General features: G+C 36.3%; 1 protein-coding gene across 1 annotated transcript in view; it reads right to left on the reverse strand.

Annotated features, from left to right (window-relative positions):
* The window catches only part of kcnj3a (potassium inwardly rectifying channel subfamily J member 3a), a 41,631-nt gene extending 17,680 nt beyond the window's left edge, over positions 1–23,951 (reverse strand). The window contains exons 1-2 of the mRNA XM_032568511.1: positions 23,274–23,951; positions 19,514–19,730 (exon numbers count right to left, since the gene is read on the reverse strand). Of these exons, the coding sequence (XP_032424402.1) occupies positions 19,514–19,730; positions 23,274–23,951 (895 nt within the window). The remainder of the gene's footprint in view (positions 1–19,513; positions 19,731–23,273) is intronic.
* Positions 23,952–24,755: the final 804 nt, after the last annotated feature.

The raw sequence follows: 24,755 nt of genomic DNA on the forward strand, positions 1-24,755 counted from the left end.
GAGATTACAGCTGCACTATCTGCACTTTGCAGTTCAATTGAACGATTTCCAGACTTAACGGGTGGATTCTACTATAAACCGAGTGAAAGTTAAGAGATGAGGTGTTGAGAAGAAACTTTAAGATTCAGATGGCCAAGAACCATCTTCTTTCCAAATAAATAGATAAGTAGCTCTGCTTCCTGGTTCTATGGAAGTGAGGTGAGTGACAGCAAAGATAAAATGGGTTCTTTGGTGGCTGAAATAGAAAAGCACTGTAAACCAAGGCAGGCTGTCAGTGTTTCTTGATAGTAGCTGAAAAAAAGAAAAAAACAAGAGATATTCACATCCTCAGCCATCTAAGCTTATCCAGGTTGGAGAGGATACATACAGTACCTTAAACAATAATGGTATAAATAAACAATTTTTGTTGCATATGTTTCACATGTAATAACATAATCAAATTTCCTCATGTGAAAACTGGATGTGTTTTACAGCATGAGTTTCACATGTAATTACATGACTGAATTTAATTCTATGTTCCACATTAAACATGATATAAGCTTCACATTAAACACTATAATGTCATTTCCACATGTGAAACTCCATGTATTTTTCTACAAGTCATGTTACCACATTATACAAATGACTACATGCGAAACACTTGGAACTAAACATGCGTAGTAGCATGTTAAACACAAGAAAATTGTTAAATAATTCAGCTGAATGTATACTGTTTTCTGATAAGCTGTCCATGCAACCACATTAGAGATTACATGTTATTCTTAAGGGTTTCACATGAATATCACATTATGTTGTTAGTGGTTTCACATGGCTATGATTTCATATGGTATTATAGGGGAGTTTCACATGGGAATCACATGTAATATTATTGGTTTCATAAGGTGACTTAAATTATAATCATTTTACCAGAAAGGTTTCAAAGGGACATCATATGAAATCATTACATTTTATAATTCAAACATTATAAAAGTGTTCCAAATATGTGCTTTATATTTGTTCACATATCACATGTCATTTGAGGCCAATCTATTTCAACTCTGTGAAAAGATATCAGCACATTCCCAATCTGTACTTTCAATTAGATAAATTAGAGCTATTGTGTGATTAAACAAACCCATGGCGCTAAAGCAAATGACTCTCAAAATTGCCCACTATGTGAAAATGAAGGTTTGCTCAAATGGGTTTTCTGGATGAACAAACACAGAGCGAGTATTGGATCATGGGAGTCAGAGAGGAGTTCTTCGTAACCTCATATTTAGTGACAAAATCTCAAATACTCTCTTTATTCCTTAGTCTATCTCTGTCTTCACGCACAGGCACACACACGTATACTCAGTCATCAAAACCATGCTGTCAGCACCGTCCCCTGACAGTCTATCACCGCTGTGAAAACAGCTCGAGTGTTATGTATGAGAAAAATACCAGCAAAAACAAGCATGAGAATCTGGACGTTACTCACACAGAGCGCCATCACACAACTCTCACCGTTTTTATCCCAGCAGGGCTCCCATTGTTGAGCACTTGGCTGCAACTGAATCTCCTTCCATGAAAATGCCAATACACCAACAATGGATTATGTGGGGCAAAAGTTAATTCCAGACAATTAGCCAGGTCTTAGTTTTTTCCAAATTAGGGAGCAGCCTTTGTCTCTTTGTTGGCTTTTGTTGTCGGTCTTTTGGTGGCACTGCACAAAGAAATGGGAACATGAGGTGACAGATAGTGAGTTTAAATCTTCTAGTCTACACATTCAGCTATCCAGAAATCTTACAGAGTAAAGTTACCAATCTAAAATTTTAACAAAGTGATCTAATTGCATATATTTGAAGACAGAAAAGCAGCTATTTCTATTCTTGTGAAGATATCATAACAAAGTAATCAGAACTGTGTAAGTATTGGAACTTTGTTTTATTTATTTTTACTTGATTTTGACACAAAACAGAAGTGTGGATTAGAAAGCTTGTAAATCTGCGCATGGTTTGGGCTTTGTTCTTTTGTTAAGAAGTATTTCCAAACATCAGTATTTTTATTTCTTATGACTGACGGAAAATTGTAGCAGCAATTAATCAGCCAGCCAGCTGGCAGTCCACAGTAGCATTCTCAACTTCCCATTCAACTCAATAACTAACCCGTTTCCTCAGCACTTATTTAGTTCAATATGTGAACTGTTACTTAGCTAGACTTGATAATATCCCAGTGCCTTTTAGAAAGTTTGCAAAGTATGTAAAATTTTAAACCTGGTTTAATAACAAAGAATTTTTAGATCAATAGATTTTTTTTTTCTCAATTTCAAATCATCATCTCTGCAGACTGCTGGAAGAGCTGTAGAAAAAGAATTGTACAGGAAATACACTCATAAGACGCACTAGTGTTGCCAGATTAGGAGGGTTTTTGCCAATTTGGATGTCTCTTTAACACATTTGTGATGGAAAAAGAGCATCTTTGAGTTGGTTGTTAAACTGCTTGCAGGTTTTTAGAAAATTTTTAGAAATACCGTAGTTGTTATTGTGTGGTAGAAAAGTAAAAACCTTGTCCATTTTAAGAAAATGGACTCATTTTATTTGTTCATTTATGTTGACATGTCTTCTGTCAAACGTGATACTAACAATTAGTAGTCATTAGTAGCGGTTAATCAAGTATAAATATGAAATTATATTGGTCAATGTAGATGGTATAATTTTAACATGAGCTTTGACAAAGGTTCAGATTTGCGCTAAGATTTTTTCAGTCTGGGCGTTAATATTTGTTTGAGTCAGTCAGATCTGGCAACCCTGGTGGATACACGCAGATAAACGTTTCTTACTTAATTTTGTGTAGCTGGCATAAAACTGATTGCACTGTTGGATACGCTATGTACATTGTGTAACTATGCCACATTGCAAGATTTTACATTCAGAACTCAGAATTTGGCTAAACTAACTTCATAGTAGTTTTAATGAATACTAACAATAATTCCATAAACAACAACTAAGATCAGAGATATTATTTACGAAGATTTTGTTGTTGTGGCCACATGTTCAGATCATCAGTTTCTATGGTGACCACCATCAAGTGATTAAAAAAAATCCAGAAGCAGGCAGTGACCCGTTTTTCACAGTTTGACTTCTCAAGGATGCAAATAAGTACCCCCCACCCCCCCACACACACACACACGCACATGCACTTTCAATTCTGTCTTACTGCGAGGCTGGATTCCAGTTGTTTGCTGCTCTGCGATTTTATTTCCTCCCATACAGCATAAGCTAAGCAGTTAGAACAAGAAAGAGGATGATGGAGGGGGGAGAAAAGGCAGGGGGAAGAGTGCTGCCGTGGGGGAGGGGAGAGCCTGGATGCTGAGGCAAATGCTTGAGTGTGGAGGCTGTTGGAAAGAGAAGGAAAGGGAAAAGGAGCAGGGCTGCCAACCATCTCCACACAAGGTGGGGAGTCAGGCAGGCAAAAGGAGCATATGGCTGCGGGCCATTAACACAGCCGGGAGAGGACATATTAGCAAGTGAAGGCAGAACTGAATGCTGCCATAAAGGGAAGCACTTGAGCAAAAAAATGTCAATCAATGGATTTCCTTTAGGCTAAACAGCCAGTATTGGTCCAATAATGGGAGAAGCACACAGACTCTGTCAACCTGGACTGGGAAAGATTTTTCTTTATTATATACCGATACCAGATAGGATTTTTTTTTTCTTCTGTAAAACGTAGTGAATGAATAATAGTTATAATCTCATATTGATCGCAGTTATTACAGCTTCTTACGGTAAGTCACGAAGAGGAGTTACAACTGGAAGCAGGGAGACAAAGGAAGAGATTTTTATGCCTTGAGTGGTCTCACATTTGGATGGTACTTTAGGAGAGAGGAACTCACAGTTGAAGAAGAATCCCTATTATGTTTTCTTAATTATTGTCACTTCAACTAGACAGCATATTATTCCAGTAAACTGAAGCCTGATAGAGACAAAAATAGAAAAGAGAAATCCCAGAGGAGTCAGTCTTTAGAACATGTTCACATGATACTGTGTTTAGGCCTCAGAATTGATTCACCTGCACTTCGAGGGACCATCACAATCAATGCTTGTCATAGAGTAACACTGCAAACACAATACGTGATAACCTCTCCAACAAGCAGCGCACAATGTTATCTCAGTTTGTGTCATGTAACTCTAATCTCTAACTTGAGTTCTGTAAGGCAATGATCAAACCACACACTTCAATGAATTTTATTGGAATTCCATTTGAAGAATCAATTAAAGGTAGAGCAAAAAAAATTATATAGGGCTTTTCAATATTTTCCACAAGAAATAATCTATAATAGTGTAGTGTGCAGATTTATTTAGCCGACTTTGCTCTTTTACCCCTAAGTAAAATCCATTACCCCTAAATAAAATCTATTTACTGTCGGAAGTCATCTAAGTTTAATAAATAAAGTGTCATTTAATTTTAGAATAAGTCCAACCATTCTGTGCAGGCCTCAAAAGTTTGTTTGAGAACATAACTGAATAAAAAGAACAGTGAAGAGCAAGAAATGCAGCAGACAGGTCAGGGATAATAAAGTTCAGCCTACAGACATGTTCAAAGCATGAAAAATTAAAAGGGTACAACTGCCGACCTGACAAGACATGACTGCCCAACTAAACTTACAAGCCAGGCAAGGAAAGGACTTATCAGAAAGCTGCCAAGACATCCATAGTCTTGCAACAGCAGACATCCATAGCTGAGCTGGAAGAATATCATAGTGACATGTTACACGAATCTAGTTAGCAAAGAGTGACAAAAACAAAATTATGTTAATTTAAAAACAATCCACAAGGCTCCCTTTTGCAGTTTAACACAAACAGTTGTAAGGCACAACCCAAGCATGTGGAAGAATACAAATTCATGCCACACTAGTCAGATACTGGTTTGTCAAAAATAGAAAAATAAGTTAAAAATGAGGATTGATAATTGTGGCAAATGTTGAAATGTTCAAATGTGTAAATACTTATTGAGGTTTCAACTCTGAGTAAGTAATTACCAAAGAGGCGTCCCTCTCAGGCTGGGGAAGAGAGCTGAGGGACAGACAGTTGGTTCTAACTTAGAAGTGTTACAAAACTGAGATCTTGCAGCTTTGGTCACACAAGTTCATCCCCATGTATTCCACCATGCCTCCTCTGCCAGTGATTTGTTTCCATCCAACAGGGACCAGACAAATCCCTAAAGACACAATTACTGTGCACCCCCTTTGGGAAGACAGCACAGTTCATCTAAAAAGGATAATGAATCCAGGATGTCAAAACGGCTTCGCTGCAATGCCCATTATCTTCATCCTGAGCACAATTATTGGATGTACACTCGGTAGATTACGTTGTTTGTTTTTCTAAAATTAGTAATGTTAAGTTCACTGTTTCTTATTACAATGTGCGAGCAAAAGCAGGCTGTCACAGTGATAAGTACACACAAAATTAGCCTCACAACAAATCTTATAAAGCTTATGAAAAGTCATGTTTAAAGAGCGAGAGGTGCTGACTTGTCTTCCTGGGGATTTTGTGGCAGGGATTTTGCTCATTAGTAATGGGCAGAATTAGATTGCAAATTTAGCACATTATACACAATACAGTGCAACGCAACACAGAGTATTCAAAACATAAGATGGACCAATTATCACCTCTATGACACTATGTAAAACAAGATGATATGTTTAGCTATTATTCACTGCATAAGTGGCATGACAGAGTGCACAAAATGTTAAACGATTCCATGGTACCGTATCTGTAAATTGCAAATGAACTGCATGTATCACACAGCATCAGCAAGCTTCATAAAAATAAAATCCAATAACACTGGTTTTACAATTTGAAATAAAGCGAATTATCATGCAAAATTGAAAACAAACAAATTGTAGGGAATTGATTAGATTAGTCACTCAAGTAAAACAAAAATATACAATTATAATGTATTCAGTAAACATAAGATGTCAATATGGCAAATATTGGAAATTTACTCAATGTGGAGTTATCTTAAACAAATTTGTGACTATATTTACAGCCTTTTATTAAAATATCACATTGTTTACAACTGCAAGTCATAAAACATACAGAATATAAGGTTAATATACTGTATGTAGTGAGGGTTGTTTATGAGAGAAGCACTTCTGATAACTCTGCTGTGATGTCAAATATTTTAATGCAGAACATTATTGAGTGTCATAAATCTTAGGTAACAGCATAAAAGGCAGCTCATGTTCATGTTGGCGACGGAAAAAGTCACTAGCATAATCATTGCAGTAGTCAGAGCTAGTTTGCTGCATATGCTATTAGGAAGTGTCTGAATGAGTAATATAGACTCTCTTCAAAGGTTGGGGGTATCTGTGTAAATACAACCATCATAAATACAAATTGAAAGTGGAAAAGAGTGCAGTAAAGGAGTTAGGTGTTTCACAGCACTCTCCAAAATTAGATTTTGAAACTAGTATCAACAAAAACAGGCTGTAGAATGACATGCTACTGTAATTATGTTGTATTTTGACCTATGCATGCTGGAAGAACTCACAAACTGTCCCCAGCTTTGATATAAAAATACCTAAAAAGTACATTCCACGGGACAAAAATATCTCATATTTATACAAATGTTTAAAAATTTTGAAAACAGAGAACTTAAAGAAAAATGCAAGCAGTGCCTTTAACCACAACGATACCAAACATTTTTATTTCTATGTAAGGTCCATTCTGTTTCTGACTCTAAAAACATAATCCTTACTTCTTTTCCTAATGTTTAAACGAGTTGTTAAATGCATTTCTTAAAATGGCAAAGAAAGCAACTGAATGAAATACTCTAGAATATGAGTACCATAAGGTTCATATGATGTTAAACCTCTGTAGAACAGGCAAAGCTCAGTAGGGACAGAGATTTATCTCATGAGCTTTCACCTTGAGCACATTAGATTTAATTGGAAACTCCTGTTCTCACCTCCATTCCAGCTTTTAACTTCCCCACTGAACCCAGTTTAACCCTTTGACCCACAGGGCCGAGGTGAGGAAACGCGACACTGAAGCAGAGAGGACACGCTCTCGCAGTAATGACTCTGAATGAATTATGGTCCGTTTCTCAGGTCTTTCACAACTGCCAGAGCTGCAGAGTTCAGTCTCGCTACTGTTTACTGAAGCTCTGTGACGACCTCAGGCCACCGGAGCCACAGCTTCATACTAATATGAGTAAGTCAGGCCTGTGGCACAACAGAAAGCTCTCGGTTTTCATTTCAATTACTCCTGCTAGTGATAAAACATAGATTGAGCCATGACATTGGCTGCTTTGCTAATCAGCGGCAATAAATGTGTCCAATTAATTATGCAGACTGGCTTTACTCCGAGACAGAGTCTACATTAAAGTAATTATTATTCTCAATTTTATTTTTCCTGTGTATGCATTGCAAAACAACTTAATTGAAATTATGATGATAGTATTGTATGACTAAATTAGTTCTTCCACTGTACAACACAAATGAATGATTTTATTTAACTAAGCTAAAACTATGATTAATTAATGTTATCATAAAACACAAAGACAAAGAACCTTAGTAGATTGAGCATTGAACTTTTATCACATTACCGCCTCAAACTGTTTATTTTATTAGGAAAATATGTGATAGACCAAAAAAATGCTGAAAATGCTGAAAGTATTTTCAGCCACCTTTACTTTCAGCAAGTAGAACTGCAAATCTTTTTCTTTACTTCTTAACACCTGTTCTTGTCCAGAGATGAACAATTTTGCCCATTCTTCCTAGAGCACAACAAAAATTCCTTAAGATTAGTTGGATAAGATGGAGACTGTCTGTACTTTAAGTAGACCATTCTAAAAAAAAGTAAATAAGCTTTGATTTTACTATTCCATAGTAAATGGTTGTTCAGTTTTGAACTCTCACTTTTGCTGTAGGCAGTACATGATTTGAGATAAACCTCAATTAGTATTTGTATGTCTTTGATAACAAACACTTTCTTCCTTCCTCTCTAATATAAGGAACAGATTTAGTTGTTGACTAAGAGTTGTTTCGTTGATAGATTCCCCACCTGAGCTGTACATCTCTGTGGCTCCTCCAGAGTTAAAAAGGGCCTTTTGGTTGCTTCTTTGAATGATGTTCTCCTTGCATTAGTCAGAGATCAATCAGTTAGGATGGACAACTATGTCTTAGAAAGGTCAGAGTTGTACCACAATCTTTCCATTTTCGGAGGGTGGAATGAACATAAACTGCAAAGCTTAGAATATTGTTTTAAAATGTAAATATTTAAAAAATTTTTCCAGATTTATCTAACATGTTCCTTGGTCTTCATGACATTGTTCACTAATGTTTTATAATAGCCCCTCCACACTATGAAGTATCTTACTTTAATTTCAGTGGCCAACAGACACAACAGCCTCAGGCCACTATACGTTTTATACTGTAATATACACAATTTGATCATCAGATAAGCCAGACTGCCACAAATTTTTAGAACCTTGAAAAATGTTGCGGTATAAGCAAGAAAGTTTTCATACATTTATTGTGCATGCCTCATGTGTTCCACTGCTACAGAGTCAACTCAACTGTAACATATATTTCACAGCAACGACTTCAGCATTTCTTTGTCTCACAGAGCAATACATAAAACAAAAAGGGGTTGCAAACAATTTAAATCAATTTGCAACATAAGCAAAAAAAAAAAAAAAAAAAAAGGAAAAAGTGTGGATCCCTCCTCAACATCCAGATTTTTAGTGAGCTCAGTAAGTGGAACATGTTTGCCTGTTTTACAGCCATGCTGTGTCAGCAAACAGGTCACATAAAAAGAGGCAGAAAAACTCACAGGAACCACAAACACAAGGAACTTAATGAATATTAAGAGAACTGAATCGCTGCCAAGCAAACTACATCCCCATAAACCCTTAAAGAAATGCTCAGCAATTATAGCATGGGCTGGAAAACATTTCAAATCTGGGTTTATTTATTGCATTTTATGAATTTTACTGCAAGAGTAATGATCATACACAACACATTTTGCATAAAAGCCAAATCTTTCAAAAAGATAAAAGGTTTATGCTGATGATACACTTTATGCTCACTGCTTTTCATTGCTGATGAGTGAATTTAAAAACACTTCGGAGCTTGCAGAGGTTTTTTTTAAGCCTGAAATGCCATAATGAAAAACAAAAAAATGCTGTTGAAATTTTCGGGGACAAACCAATGTGCAATGAAACATCTTTTTGTTCTTTATTGAAAATGAGTCCTTTGAGAAATAACTGATCAGCTTTTTTATCTCTGTTGGCTGAAAAGTCTCTAATCTGACAGGTGCAGGATCTTAAATTACTCACTCTGATGCTTACTACTACTGTGTGGCAATCGTACAGGAATGTTTTTGGAAAATGGATTTAGTTGCTGATTAGTTTCTTAGCTGCAGAAACCTAAACGTCTGTTACTGGCAGCTACAGTTTATTTTGGGATCTTAAGAATCAGCGTCGCTAATCAACAGATTGCTTCTGGCTTCGTAATAAGCTTTCATAAAGTTGGACTGTATTACTGGTTTAACTGGGACAGTTACCTAAATTTCCAATGCATTAAATTTCCTAATTATTATTAAAAGTTTTCTAGATTTTTTTTTTGCTAACTTCCCTGCTGTATTTCTCGGTCTTCATGATGCTGTTTATTTCCTAACCTTCAGAAAACAGCTGGATTTATAGTGATATAAAAGAACACAAAGGTAGACTGTTCACCAATTCAGTGATTTTAAAGGCAATCAATTGCTCTAGATTTTATTTATGGGCATGAGATTAAAAGGGAGTTAACTGTATACGTATATGACACACTTTTCAGCTTTGTACAAAAATATTACTGTACAATTATTTTCCTTCTACTTCACATTTAAGACCTGCTTGGCCATTTGAAAATGTTCAAGAAATCTGAGTATATTTGCAAGGCACTTTCTATCATTACCTCATCAATGACCGCCTGTTTGCAGAGCTGCACAGCAGCAGAAATTTCATATACAGATGAGCGCGGGTGTGCCACTGGCTGCCAGCCTGGCCTTGTTCAAGCACCTGCTCCTGTACACACTGACACTCACTCAGAGCCCACAGAGACCCCGACCGGCTCCCTTCCCCTGACGTGAAATTCTGCCTTTGACATCTCTGATATAGGTGTCCTTTGAGCCCTGAAGCAGTTTGTGGCAGCAACATGAGATGCTGGCAGCAAACTCCAGCTGTCAGCATCTCATGTTGCATCTGGAGTTTTTACGTATGAATTGCTGCACAATGAAGCCTGAATTGAAAAACAGTTTGAGAGAGTTAGTTTCCACATGTATTTTTTTTTTTTCACCTTTTAACTTGGCTTTTACTCTACATTATGCTTAGTATTCAGCTATGCTTCAAATCTTTGTGGTCATATCTTCACATGCTCTCATGAATATAATGCTGGGGATGATAATTTGGCAAGTCTGTTCTTTTGCCACCTAAACTTTTAAAACGTCAAGTTTTACAATGAATGATTGGTTTTAATTTGCTCTGGTTTTCCACACTTGGTTGAAATTATATATACAGGACACACAATTTTGCCATGGCTGGTTAAACGTTACAATGCACAGAGATATCACATACTTTTTGTACTTATTGAAAAGATTCTAGATTATGCCTGACTGGACATTGCACCTGCTGCTCTTATGGGGATTGCAAGAACTCATTCAAATCGACTGGTTCCCCACAGAAGACCAAAAATGTTCACTACAGTTCAGGGGCTTACCATAAGCCTAACATTTCTCCATTCCAACATTTATTCCGATATTTGCTTGAGATCATTGTCTTGTTGAAATTTCTAATTCTGACCAAGTTTCAACCATCTAGTTGTTGATGAATTTGGATGTAGATTAGATTTCTTTCATATTCCCATCCACAATGTGTAATGCACCAATAACACTGGAAGAAAAACAGACCGACCCACAGCATGATGCGACCACCAAAAATACCAAAATATTAAACTTATTTGTTGTGATCATTTTTTGGTGTGATGTTGTTGATTTTGGAACAGTGGTTTCTTGGAAAGACAACCTCTCAGTCTACATTTATATGAAACTACTGGTGTTCCAGCATTTTCCAGTTTATGGAAGCCTTGAGTTTGTTGGTTATACTCACCAACTTTGTTTTCATCTGAGGGTGACACTCTGGATTAGATGATAAAAGCATCGATCCAAAAAGTTATGCAAGAGTGGTCAAATATCCCAAAAAATTTAAGAAGTGTGATTTTTCTGCAGCTTGCTAAGAGAAAATATTGGTAGATGGATGAGACTTTATGCATAGACTGAATGCATATTTTCAAACTTGTGTTTTAGGAAAAAAAAGTTGATCACTCAATTCTTTCTTTGAAAAAAAATATATATTGTATTGTCATCCTACCCTAAATAAGAAATGTTCAAACAAACAATTAAAAGTACAATATTATAATGCCAGTTATGATGTTAAGGAACTCTAAACTTTGTCAAATTTTGAAACAAAACCTTAGTTAAGTCAGTGAAAGATATTCTTTAACAATAAAATCTGTCACCAAGAGCATTGAAAACTGGCGCTAAAGCCATTTCCTCTGCTTCAATTTATGAGACAAAAGTCTGCTGACAAAAACAACAGCATGTGAAATATTCAACAAGAAAATAGGCAGTGGAAACATAATGGGACAGAGGTATGATCAATCACATTGCTTCCTTTGGAGTACTTCTGTGCATTGAGATAAAATGTTTGCTTGAGTGACCATGTCCTAATTTGTTCCAACTAATCTGATCTCTTAGTTGGTGAGAAAATATTGCACTGATAACTCATAAAATCTGAGTTACAAAAAAGTGGGGCAAATAAGTTGTGGGACTTCGGCACAAATATTTTAGTACTTTGTCCTTGAAATGATTAGCTTTAGCCTTAAAAGCAAGTTAGCCATGGGAAAGGGACAAAAGTTTTCGGCCTCACCTGAAGTAACATTTGAAAAGTAATTTTTTCTTGACCAAAAGTCAGACCCCTGAACAAGCAGAAGTCCAGGCTATGAAATGTTACTTATCAACACAAACATAGAGCTAATCTGACTAAAGAACCTGCATACCTAAAGACTACCTTATCTTAAGCAGAGAATACAAATCTGCTTTCCACTCCCAGCAGTAATTTCTTTAAAAAGAAAGATTTTACATCAATTTACTGTACAATGTAAGTTAAACATTCATTTTGTTATCAATGTACGTAAATCTGTTAAAAACTCCTGTTCATTTACAAATACATCAACATAATCAGTGAGTACCTTTAATAATAATACTTTTAGTGAGGTGTAACAGCGGACAATATATTGCTTAACAACTGAGCAGATTGTTAAATATGAGTTTCACTAATCCAAACCATGTCTAAATGAAAACAGTGATGGTGTTGGCATTGGTGGTGGCTGATGACATTTGGCTTAAGTTTAAGATGACTTTCCAAGTAAGCAGGGCAGGTATGAACCCCACCAGGTATTTAAAACTCAAGGATGATTGGAGGTGAAATGGGATATATATATATATATATATATATATATATATATATATATATATATATATATATATATATAAAATCTTTCTTTTTTATAGATAGCCTACTTGCTCTTTTTCTCCCTAAATCACTAAAATCTAAAACAGAAATCAAATAAGAAGGAAATGTGAGCGTGTCCTACAACTAGTGAAACATTTGGCACATTTTGAAAAGTGAAAGAAATTAATTATTAAAAGTAAAGTTCTATTCATTATTAAATAGATTAATTTTAAATGAATTTCTCAGGTATTTGAGTGGTTTTCTTTGAGTAGTCAGGTTTTCTCCTACATTACATAGACATGCAAGGTTGACTTAAGTGAGGGAAAGGATAATTTTGTGTCCCTGTGTTGCCCCACAATGAATTTTCTGCATGTCTAACTTTTAGGGATGGATGATAAAGTCTGTTATTTGATCTATGCAAACATGGACAATTTTAAATTGATTAAAAAAAGTAACAACACAACAAACATAAGGAAGGGTATGATGCACTTTCGCCCAAAGATAGATGTTCTGTATCCTGTCGTCAGCCAGAAGAACAACATAATATGAATTGTCAAAGCTCCTCTACAATTTGGAAATATTGAAACAAATAACAAAGTTAATTGCAGCTTCTACTCCAAAGGATCTGGATAGAGAGTAGTCAAGAATCATGAATTTTGTGCTAACATCCAACCTCTAATTTTCCCTAAAACCAGGTGCCGGGGTGACTAAAAGATGTTAGGACAGCTCCAACAACTGATGCTTGGACAGCTTTTGCCACAGAGTCATATGTTACTGTGACCAAGCTTTTTCTGATGCATGGCTGATAGTGTGTTGCATGCACCAAATAAGAACGGTTAATAGGATGTAGCAAGAATTGCAGATCACCAAGAAGGATTGTTTTAATTACAAATGAAAAGAGAGATCTTGGGGTCATTATTTTGTTAATTTGTACAGAATGTGGAGACTACAGCAAATTGACTTATGATTGAATCAAACTTTGAAATGCCTAAAGATTCAAAACGCTCCAAAGTTGTACTTTACCTCTTATCGGCTGACGTCAGCTTCCTTACACCCTTAGCAAGATTAAACAGGTACAGAAAAGTGGTGGATTTGATGCAGTCCTGATTGTTTTTTGAGTGACAAATCGGTTCCATGATTTATGTATAACATCTATAGTTATTCTAAGAAGCAGATTAACGGGGAAGACAAAGAAATGTAAAGATTCATCATTTGTTCAGTTCATTACTGTGAAGATATTAATGCCCTGAAAGGTAGGGGTCTTCCTAAGCCTATTGTCCAAAGCTAAATCTAATAAAGCAGACACTGTTTTTCACAACTTCAGGAATGTATTCCCTGATATTAACTTGTAACAGTTAAAATGCACATAGATGGTGGCCGTTGCTCCACCAGTGATATTTATTATTTCCAAAACCTCTTCAGCTCTAAGACACAATGGTTAGGGGAAAAAAAAGAATTTGAGTGGTAAAGCCTGAGCTCCAATTTAAATTCTGTGGTTGGATCCAGAACGAGCTGTGAATAAACAAATCAAACCTCAAGAAACTGAAATGTTGCTAAGATTGGGCCGTAACTCTCCACTAGGAAGTAAGAGATTGATGAGGTAATACAGTGGAAGATTACTTCAGGTGACAGCTACAAAAAGTGCTTCTTCAATTTGATTAAGTTTGGGGTGTACTGTGATGGTGATAAGAGTCACAGAGTACTCTTGTGTTCTGGCACATTTTTGGCAAATTAATAATGACAATCTTTAATATCTCATGACTTTTTGTTCATTCTCAACTGCACGACACAAAACTGAAAAGTAATCCCATTTCCGTTGGCAAGTGAATGTATCAAAAACCAATATGTTCTTTAATGGATTTGATGGACTAAAGAAAACTGGAAATCAGCATCTGTCAGTAAAAGCCTGGTCAGTGCATCTCTTTTACATAGTGCAAACCTCTTTACTACAGCACTCAAGCCCTGTATTATTATTCTGAGAATCACATCATCAAAGCAATGTGATGAACTACACATATAAAATCTGACATGCCTATGATTAATAAACCTAGAAGTTAATTCTGTCGAGAGTTATGAGATGTTTTGCTGCCACTGCCATTATTTACATTAATGGTATCAGTCATTAACCCTGGGCTCGGTGGAAACATGGAAATTCTACATAACAGGGTCTTGTAATATCAATCGCATTCTTTTAAAAACTCGGCAAAGAGCAAAAGGTTGAAAGCTTATAAAAGATGTTGAAGTAGTCCGGTTTACACACAAAAAATATACTACTAGATCATGAAGCACACTGCATGTCTACTGTGTGGCTCAAGCATAGAAATTCCTCTATGTTAACATCAGAACTCATGTACTTAACTACCAACATGAGAGCATATTCAGTCATTAGTCATTAATTTTATATCATAATACCAAAATGTCTGAAGGAATTTCAAGCAATAGGTTAAATGTATCAAAACAAGAACATGCCACAGCTATTGTTCCCCTTAACAACCTTCATAAATGTGGAAATCTGGAGGACAAGCAAGCAAAATCCAACAAGGAAACAGCTCAAGTTGGAGCCTGAACAGAAGCTACTAAAGCAAAAAATAAAAAATAAAAAAAACAAGGCCAAACAACTGCAGCTAAGTCAGTGATTCACACTCTGGAAGAACAGGCAGAAGCAGAGCTGTCTGGATACTGCTGAGACTCTGATGCCATCCATGGAGATGATGGAAAGAACACCAGCACCAGCTACTATCCAAACAAAAACTAATAAACCTTAGGTAGTCTCTTATGATTAAAAAGTAAACTTTACAGCTTGCAGGAGAAGAGCAGACTGAATACAGATAAGACTCTGTAATCCATAACACATGACAAAAATATAAGAACACCACCATGAGCTACAACTTTAAGTCCAAAACTATTCATACATTCATGTATTCATATACTTCTTTTCTTTTTTTAACATTAATAAATCTCTAACATTGTATTATTCTCTTTTTGGAGATGCCTCTTCCATATCCAATTAGAACATTTTGGTTGAATTAAAATAATTTTAAATCTAGATGCACAAGGAATTTTGGGTTGAATTGTAAAATTAATAAAAATGATGACAAAAATTCTAGATATGCAAAATTTGCTTGCTCCTTTTTTTTAACAGAGATGGTAACTATAAAAAAGAAAAACAGATTGCCAGCAAGACAGTTTTTTGTAACAGATGTCATATGTCTTTCTAAAAAGCCCCAAAAAAGCAAGATGCTGTGTCTACATTTTTATTGTCCCAATAACCACATGTAACTTCAATGGTAATTCAGTTTCCAAATTGGTAACACTAACTGTAAGAATTAAAATTGTTGTATCCTTTTAATGTAATTTACTCTCCTACATCTTTTTGAGTTAACAGTGACTGCCTTTTCTGTTCCTGTTATAACATTTGCACGTCTGTCACAAAGCTGCAGGTGCTGTTACTTCAGGTGAAGATATGATCTGTCAGATCTCATTTGGAAGATGTAGCACACACTGGTGATCATGAAGGTGAGGTGAGATTATGTTCTCCTCTGACTTTTATACATAGCGCAACAACTCAGAGCTCTTTTATTCTCCTATGTTTTCTTGTGTGCAAAGAGAAAGAAAAAGTCATAATTATTACTCATTGCAGTCTCCAGGAGAAAAGATTCCCATGTTACAATGTAAATATTTTCTCATTTGGCGTCCAGTAGAAAGTGATGGTGAAACTCTGCTACAGAAGAGTATTTTAGCTAATTTTTTTTCAACAAGTGACACTGTTAGTTGCACAGCTTTTTTTTCTAGTAGACAGAAAGCAGGGCTCATAAATGCTTTATCTCATTCTTTCATTCTTTCTCTGCTGTATCACCTGTTTTGGTGAGCTTTTAATGGCCCAGCACTGCCTCTGAGTGCTTTTCATAATTCAGACAAGATCATCACAAATAACAGGCGACATTGTTGAGGCAGCGAACTTATTTCATATTCAGCATTGCACATTTGCCTTATTCATTACTGAAACTGTGTAATGATTCCTATAACATAGAAACAAAAAAATATCTAAGTTTAGTGCATCGCTGCAATCCTGAATACTCAAGGAGAGGTTGCCATGGAAACAGAGTTACATTGGCCAGAAATGAGAGCGACGAAGGATTCAGACTTTCACTGTACATCAATTTTTAACTATAGATTGTTTCTACATCAGCATTTCCACCAACTTTCACATGACTGCAGCTGCTCTGAAGTTCAGATGTTTTGGGGAGAAAAGACATGAGAGCACATACATCTATGACAATACAGACCTATTAAAAATATGTGCTAATTACACTATTCACATTCCTGGAGATTTTTTCCAAAGGTCATTCAAAAAGGTAGAAATCCTTGTCTTTTACTTTTTCAGGCCCATGAATCATTAAATCTGAATTAAATCACCAATTAATACCACAATTACAGATTTCCTGATATTCTAAACCAAAGGTGTATTTATATGTCACTTTAATCGTTGATATTAAATTAATTTTTCTTATAAAATAGGTTTCTCAAATTGAACCTCTTTTTATTTTTCTGTAACACTAGGAATACATTCAACATTATAATAATATAATAAACATTACACATGCCATAAAAAGTACTTTAATAACTCAATCATTTTTACACTTCAGAAGCACTTATGATTATACACAATAAAACTCCAACTTTTTAGCTTTGTTGTCAGTTGTGATGCCTTTTGCAGTCATGTGAAAAAATCTATTTGAAATAACCTCAATCTATGTGGAAACTAATTGCCCTGCTTTGCTAAATTATGAATTTTGAGTGATTAACTATATTTTTGGCTCAATGTCACAAGCCACACCCGGGCCAGAGTGTTGTCAGAGCTGTAAAATGAAGAAAATAAATGAAACCTGTCTGACAATATCAAGTAGACTAAAAGATCTTAAAGAACAACAAATCACTTCCTGATCTAAAGAAATTCAAAAATAGATCAGAACCAAAGACACATCTATCAGACTGGAAATGGTTTGAGCTCTGTCTAACGTTTTGGTGCTCCACTGGGCCACAGTAGAGAGAACATAGAGCAGTTGCCAACCTTTCCTGGAGCTGCTATCAGGGGTCTCAAACTCCAGTCCTCGAGGGCCGCTGTCCTACAGTTTTTAGATGTGCCACAGGTACAAAACACTGGAATGAAATGGTTTAATTACCTCCTTCTTGTGTAGATCAGTTCTCCCAGCCTCACTAATGACCTAATTATTCTATTCAGGTGTGGTGCAGCAGAGGCACATATAAAAGTTGCAGGACTGCGGCCCTCGAGGACTGGAGTTTGAGACCCCTAGCTGTGAGCCCTAAACATAGCAGTTTAGGGGTCAATAACTTTTTCACAAAGGGACAGATTGTGTTGAATAATTATAATCACAAAAATGGTTTGCTTGGGTGTTCTTCTTGTTTTGTCTCAACTGAAACACTGAGTTCCTCTAAATTGAGCCTTAAAGATCACCTCTTTACCTTTGATCACTAGCAAGTGAAACATTAAACAACATACTTGATATGTAATTGCTTGATGATTTTGATAATCGCATTTGACAAAAGGTAATGTTAATTGCTTGTTTTATGAATGATGACTGTATGATACCACAATAATGTAAACAGTTTGAACTACTTTGTTGCTGAAATGTGCTATAGAAATAAAATTGATTAGAATAGAAAAAAGTGAGACTGAAGAATGACGAATATGATGGTGGCGAATAATATAAAACTAATAAAATGAGTGATAGAGGTGAATAATATAAAACTAATAATAACAAAAATGTTATGATTATATCACTGAAAAGGTTTTTAGTCAACAGTTATAAATTACTCCAAATGTATGACACAAAAAAACACTAATTTATGGCAGTAATATCCTATTAAGAAGTAAACAGTTGTGGTTCATTAAGAGGTCAATGGTTGAGCTTTTGAATAATATTTGACAAAACTTTGTTTAAATCCACAAATGAACCCCTGACATGATGTGTAATGGTAACAATAATATGCTCATGGGAAAAAATGTTTTAATATTTTTTCAAGCCATATTTCTTTTTTAATTCTTTATTCTATCTGGATTAATACTGACCTAATATAATTTAATAACATACACCTAGTTTCTCTAATATGTCTGGTCCCAGAAGAATGATACAGCATAAATACTGCATGGCCTGAGCTCCAGGGCCACGCTATGTGTCAGATCATACTCAGCCACGATAAAACTTTAATAAAGCTGCAATACATCCCCATCATGCATCTCTAGGACCTGACTGCTTCGCTAATTACCGTCCTCTCACATCTCCATATGCTGCATTTCCTCTGAAGTGGTCCGTTACAACTGTTATAACACTAAAGGAGCTCTGTGTGCGCCACTTTATTATCAACTGTGTCAAATAAACGATTGAATTTTAAAATGACCGTATAGAGGAGTTTTACTTGCGGCATCACTAGTCTCGTGGAAATAGAATTCTGTAACTCCAAAGGGACCCTGGAAAGCAAATGATTGCGCCCTCCGAGAACAGCAGCCAGTGGTATTCAGGCACAAAAACGAGGAATGGATTTTTTTTTTTCTTTTCTGATGAGAAAAAGAAATTTTACACAGCCAAGCACAGAACCCTGAAAAATCACATTGAAAAAAAAACACAAAAAAAAAAAAAACGGTAGAATTGCACTGTGGGGTTCAAAAGCTATTTTTTTCCATTAAAATCTGAAACACTAATTTATCCTTCCTTATGAAAAGATGAAAATCACTCTCATTATTAGCTGCTTATTGTTGGTTGTGTTTCCCTCAAAAATGAGAATCAATCAAATACGATAGTTTGCCCAGCTGAATTTGAGCAGTTAACACTCATGAAATGGCTCAATATTACCAATCAGATTTGTTGCAAAAGCACATAAAAAAACACAACCTTCCTCTGTATGCAGCAACATTTAGTAAAACAATCTCTGTCTTTGCTTTTCAGCAGTGCTGACCGTAGAACATGCTGTTGCCTACCTGTGGTCTCCACGATGCCTTCTAGTATCACCACGATTTCAAACTGCTCCGTTTGCATGGACCTTTGTGAGAGGTCGTAGAAGGGGCTTTTGGTGTCGATCACATGGCAGATTGTGAGTGGCGAGACGAGGAAGAGCTGGTCAGCCCCAGTGCTGAAACCTACGTCCAGCTCCAGCTGATCCAGTGGAAGAAACTCGCCCTCAGGAGTCTGACGAGACTGATTGGGAAAAGCGAAAGTAAACACAGATGTTCAATATGAAGAAATACAAGGAAAGATTTGTCTCATATAAGTTGCAATAAAAGGATGAAAATAGGTCAACATAATAACTGCAGATCCTAACTCTCATAGTGTCTTGCTTTAGTAAAAATCCAAATAAGTTGGTAATAAAGCTAATGACAAGTCGGATATGGGCCAAAACCGAAGTGGACCTCTAGCATATTAAAAAAAACTCTCCAATCTCAAAAATATCCAACCAATTTGTGCAAAAGATATTTTATTAATCTTTGAAAAAAAAGTCATGTTTGCATTCAACAATTAATCATAGAGAAGTTGATAGTCATTTACACAGAAAATAGAGGTGTGAAGTGGTGCAATTCCAAAAATCTTCCTCCGTGAAACACATTAAAAATTGACAATTTTTACACCCAACTTTTCAGATACAAAATGAAGCTAGCTGCTTGACATTTTATACTGACAATCCGTCACTTTGTATCCAGCTTGGGATGTTTTGTACTTAATAACCAACGCGGTACAGAAATGTTGCGTTATGACTGAAAAGAAAAAATGTTTAAACATAGCTATTTTGGTTTGATCAATCTGTCTGGACAAAATCTTTACCATCTTAAAATGACTACAACCTCAAAAACTTCTTACCTTTTTGTGTTTATACAAATGTATACATTTTTTAGCCCTTGTGATGTTTTTATTGGAGTGCATTTTATAGAGAAGTTGATAAATATTTACACAGAAAATTGATATAGGAAGCTATGATAATCAAACTAAAAGCACTTTAAGCCAACAGTCCCCAACTGCTTTAAGGACCATATAGCTGGTTTGTTGGAAAAGTGACAAATTGGAGGAAGGGATTCACTTTGGTAACCGTTTAAGCATGGATCCGGGGGTAGTGGGACAGACATAAAGGTGATATTCGCAACAACAACAAAGATGTGCAGGGCCTAATGATAATCTCCTGTTTCCCTGCCAATGGCATATGTTCATATATGTCAAGTGTCCCATCAGAAATAGACAAGTGGATCTGGTTAGTAAGAATAAAAATGAATAAAACAGCTTTTAGATCTTGGTCCCTCTAAATCTACTTGTTAGCCTCATCATTTGATAATCTGATCTCAACTTATACTAAATACAGAAGCTTTGTAATGTGAAGCTTATACATTCACAACATCAATTTGAGCTTGAATTTGATATCCACTGGACCTAAAAACAGACAGCGGAAAAAACTACATTCAGTCATTTACGCATGAGGTAATACTGTCTGAAACTCACTTTCTGTGCTATCCAAACACAAGTATAAATACATGAGGTTCTAAACTGCCTAAACATACTCCAAGTTAGAGTATTCTAAATTCCTTTAGAAATGTTCTAAGTTGTACAATATTTTTTTCAACTACTACTGTATTTGTCTGTAACAAATTTTAGTTGTTGAAGATAAAGGGCTATTTTTTTAGGATAATCCACACATGGGGATCATCTAATAAGAGAAACCATCACTAATACACATTGTAACTAATAATGCATTAGTACATTTTATAATCAGTGATGAATAAATGAGTCCAGGTTTAGCCTGTCTTTAAATCTCGGTTTACACATGCCTCAATCTCAATAAAAAAAATGCATTAACCTCTTTCGTTTTCAAAAACTGATTAAGCTTTGATGAAGTTTTTTGTTGTTTTGAGGAATGTCTGTATTTTAGATTCTGAACTGTACTGACTATAATGTGACAAATAATTTTGCAGCAGATCAGCAACTGCAAGTCAGATGCCGCCTTGATTCTCATTAGAAACATGCGTCGAATGGAAAAATGTTCTTTAACTGTTGATACACTAAGCTCACAGCGTGAGTCTATTGAATTGACATCAAACAAAGCAATAGAAATCTGGAGTTAAACTATCAGGTGACGCTTTACTTCAGTTGCTAATTTATTTTCCCTTAAAGTTTTAAATGGTGTGGTACCCCTTCATTTAACGAAGGTCCTTCATCCATGTATTCCCAAAAGAGCTCTGAGATAATCTAACAAGATGGTCAAAGTGCAGACTCGGTCAAAACTTAAAAAAAGGGAAGATTGGTCTTTTACAGTGCCAGCCCCTAGACTCTTGAAAAAACCTGCAACATAATATTCGCACTGCAGGACCTTTTTAGGCTGTCTTTTAATTCACGCTTTCTATGGTCAACAAAACAGTTATTGGCTATAATAGAAGTGTAGCCAGGTGCCAAGTCAGCATCTCTATAAAAATTTACCAGCAGACAGAAGAGTAAATTGGTCCACTTGCTGTGGCAACTTCTTTCTGGATGTCATGAAAATATGTATTCAGTGCCTCTACACTCTAACTCCAGACCATAACTCCACAATTGTCCAAAAAGGCCTTTGATTCACTAATTATCTCATATATCAATTATATCATGTTATACTGTTCACCCTTGATCATCTAAATGCATCTTATGTTGCTTCTGGTTCAAGAGAACCTTAATATAAAGAATGCATAAGTTTATGTTCTATGATTCTCGAAGCTCTCCCTCCTTTGACTGGGCTTTGTTTAAAAAAAAACCCTTACAGTTGTGGTTAATTCTGTTACTTGGACACATTTATTCCATACTTCTTCCTTCCACTAAGCACTCCATTATGAAGCCAACTTCTTTAGAAATTAGCTCAAGCACTGACTTTAGATTTTCCTTACCTACGAGCCATTCTAATCAAACTCTCACTTTAAATACATCACTATGCATATAGTGGATCTATCGCTATTCTATACAGGCTTCACTTGTTGAAATCATTTTTGCAATTTTAATTAGTAAGAAATCTATTTTTTAAGTTAATTCAATTCAAAAAGTAAAGTCTATATCTCAAATATTTACTTGATACATTTTAAGCACTTTTATATTAATTTTGTTTATTATAACTTGAAACAAAAAAAAACATAAAATCACAGGGAAGACTTCTAACTTGTCAGCTGCAGCAGCTATGAAACCTTCCATGAGAAGGGTGAAGCACCAAAAGGTTATTTCTGAAGAAGCTGGCTGTTCACAAAGTGTTGATTGCTAGTATCCTAATGTGATGTTTAGTGGAAGGCAAAAGTGTGGCAGGAAAAGGTCAACAGGCCCTAGTGGAACGTTGGAGGATTTTGAAGCCAGGCCCATTAATGTACAGTATACTTTTCATTGGTTCTATGTAATATTGTAATATGTTTTCATTAAATGTAATACATAGTCATCAAAATGAACAAAAATAAAATTTCTGTGTAAAGAATCTATAGGATATTTATTTGTTTCTTTTAATTGTTGAACTGTTAACTTTTCAATGCTAGTGATGGTGAGATCTGAAAGATGTACATCCAAATTTATGACATAAGAACTTTCCCTGAACGGATCTTTAGGCCTTTCTACATCGATTTCTTCCTTTCATTCCCCCCATCCCTCTTCTGTTTCTTTTTCTTTCGTTCCTTTAAATTGTGAAATCATAAACGTATGATATGAGACTGCAGCAAACTATGAAATGTCGCTCCTTATAAAAGTACCACCACTTACTTTGAGCAATTTGCAGCGGATCTGTGCAGAGACCATATGGCTGTTACGCAAGTTTCCCACCCTGAACATGAGAGTGAGTTTCCCATCACGCATGGAGATCGCCGCATGCTCGCTGAACATCAGCGTCTCTGCCCTCTTCTTGGGCTGAGACATCTTGATGAACATGCAGCCGATCAGGAACGCGTCGACGATCGATCCAAGGATGGACTGGAACAGAAACAGAATTATCCCCTCGGGGCATTTGTCTGTAATGTATCTGTAGCCGTAGCCTATGGTGGCCTCGGTCTCTATGAAGAACAGGAAGGCAGAGGGAAAGTTGTACACGTTGGCCACACACGGAGTGTACTTGTCGTTGTGCGCTTTGTTGAGGTCTCCTCTGATGTAGGCGATAAGCCACCACATGGAGGCCATGAAGAGCCAAGCCACCGTGTAGGTGAGGATGAAGATGAACAAATTCCAGCGCCATTTCAAGTCTACCAGCGTGGTGAACAAGTCCGAGAGGTACCTGCTAGTCTCACCGCCCAGGTTCCCATGCTGGACGTTGCAACGTCCGTTCTTGTCCACAAAGCGTTGCCTCTTCTTCTTTTTCTCTGGGGGAGGCTGATTGAATCCGGACCCGCTGGAGGAGGTGGTCACTACCTGATAATCGTCCCCAAATTTCTTTCGAAGTGCAGACATACTACGATGACAGAAAGAAATACCAAAGGATTCAGTGTTCTTCAAAAAGAAAAAAAAAAGTCTGGTAGTTGCTGCAGCCGTGCGCAATGTCTCCTGTTTTTAAAGTATGCTGTCTTTACCCCTCCTGTTAGATTTCTACTGTCCTCTTTCTCCACACACCACTGTTGCTACTCTCTATAGCCATGAAATCTTAATAATGCATGACTTGACAAGAAGTCATCAGAAATAAATAAATAAAAAATAAATAGAGACTCTCAAGGATGAAGTACCCAAACGCGCCAGTCGCAGTCCAGGTTTTACAGCTTTATCAGTTACTGCGTCGTGAATCACTCATCTCTCCCCCCTTGAAAGCTGAGGCTTTAACCGACTTGCTCAGGAGCCGCACTCGCAGTAAGTTTTCATTGGAAACTTAAATCCCCCCTCTCTCCCTGCGCTCTGTAAAACACAAATAATATAAACGTCTCTGCGTAATTATTCGATTCAATTAAACGAAACCTCCCTGCGCGCACTGGCGACTGTGTTGGATATAATTCGGTTTCCCAGTCCTTTCCTTTGTGCTCTGCGCGCACATTAGATAAACTCCAGGCATATGGTAAAAAAAATAAAAAATAAATGTAGAGCTTGATGTGAAGAAGAAGAATATCACCGTCCCGCTGTCGTCATTTTTGGAGGCTCGATCGCCAGGGCTCTTTTCCTCCAGCTTTTCCTTTCCTTCTTATGGGAACATCGACGGGTTTCTCATTGTTCCACTGATACAAAGATCCAACAGATGCTCTTTTTGGCTGCTTACGTCCCTTTCTTTTG

The sequence above is a fragment of the Xiphophorus hellerii genome, chromosome 7, assembly GCF_003331165.1.
Source record: "Xiphophorus hellerii strain 12219 chromosome 7, Xiphophorus_hellerii-4.1, whole genome shotgun sequence".
NCBI classification, from domain to species: domain Eukaryota; kingdom Metazoa; phylum Chordata; class Actinopteri; order Cyprinodontiformes; family Poeciliidae; genus Xiphophorus; species Xiphophorus hellerii.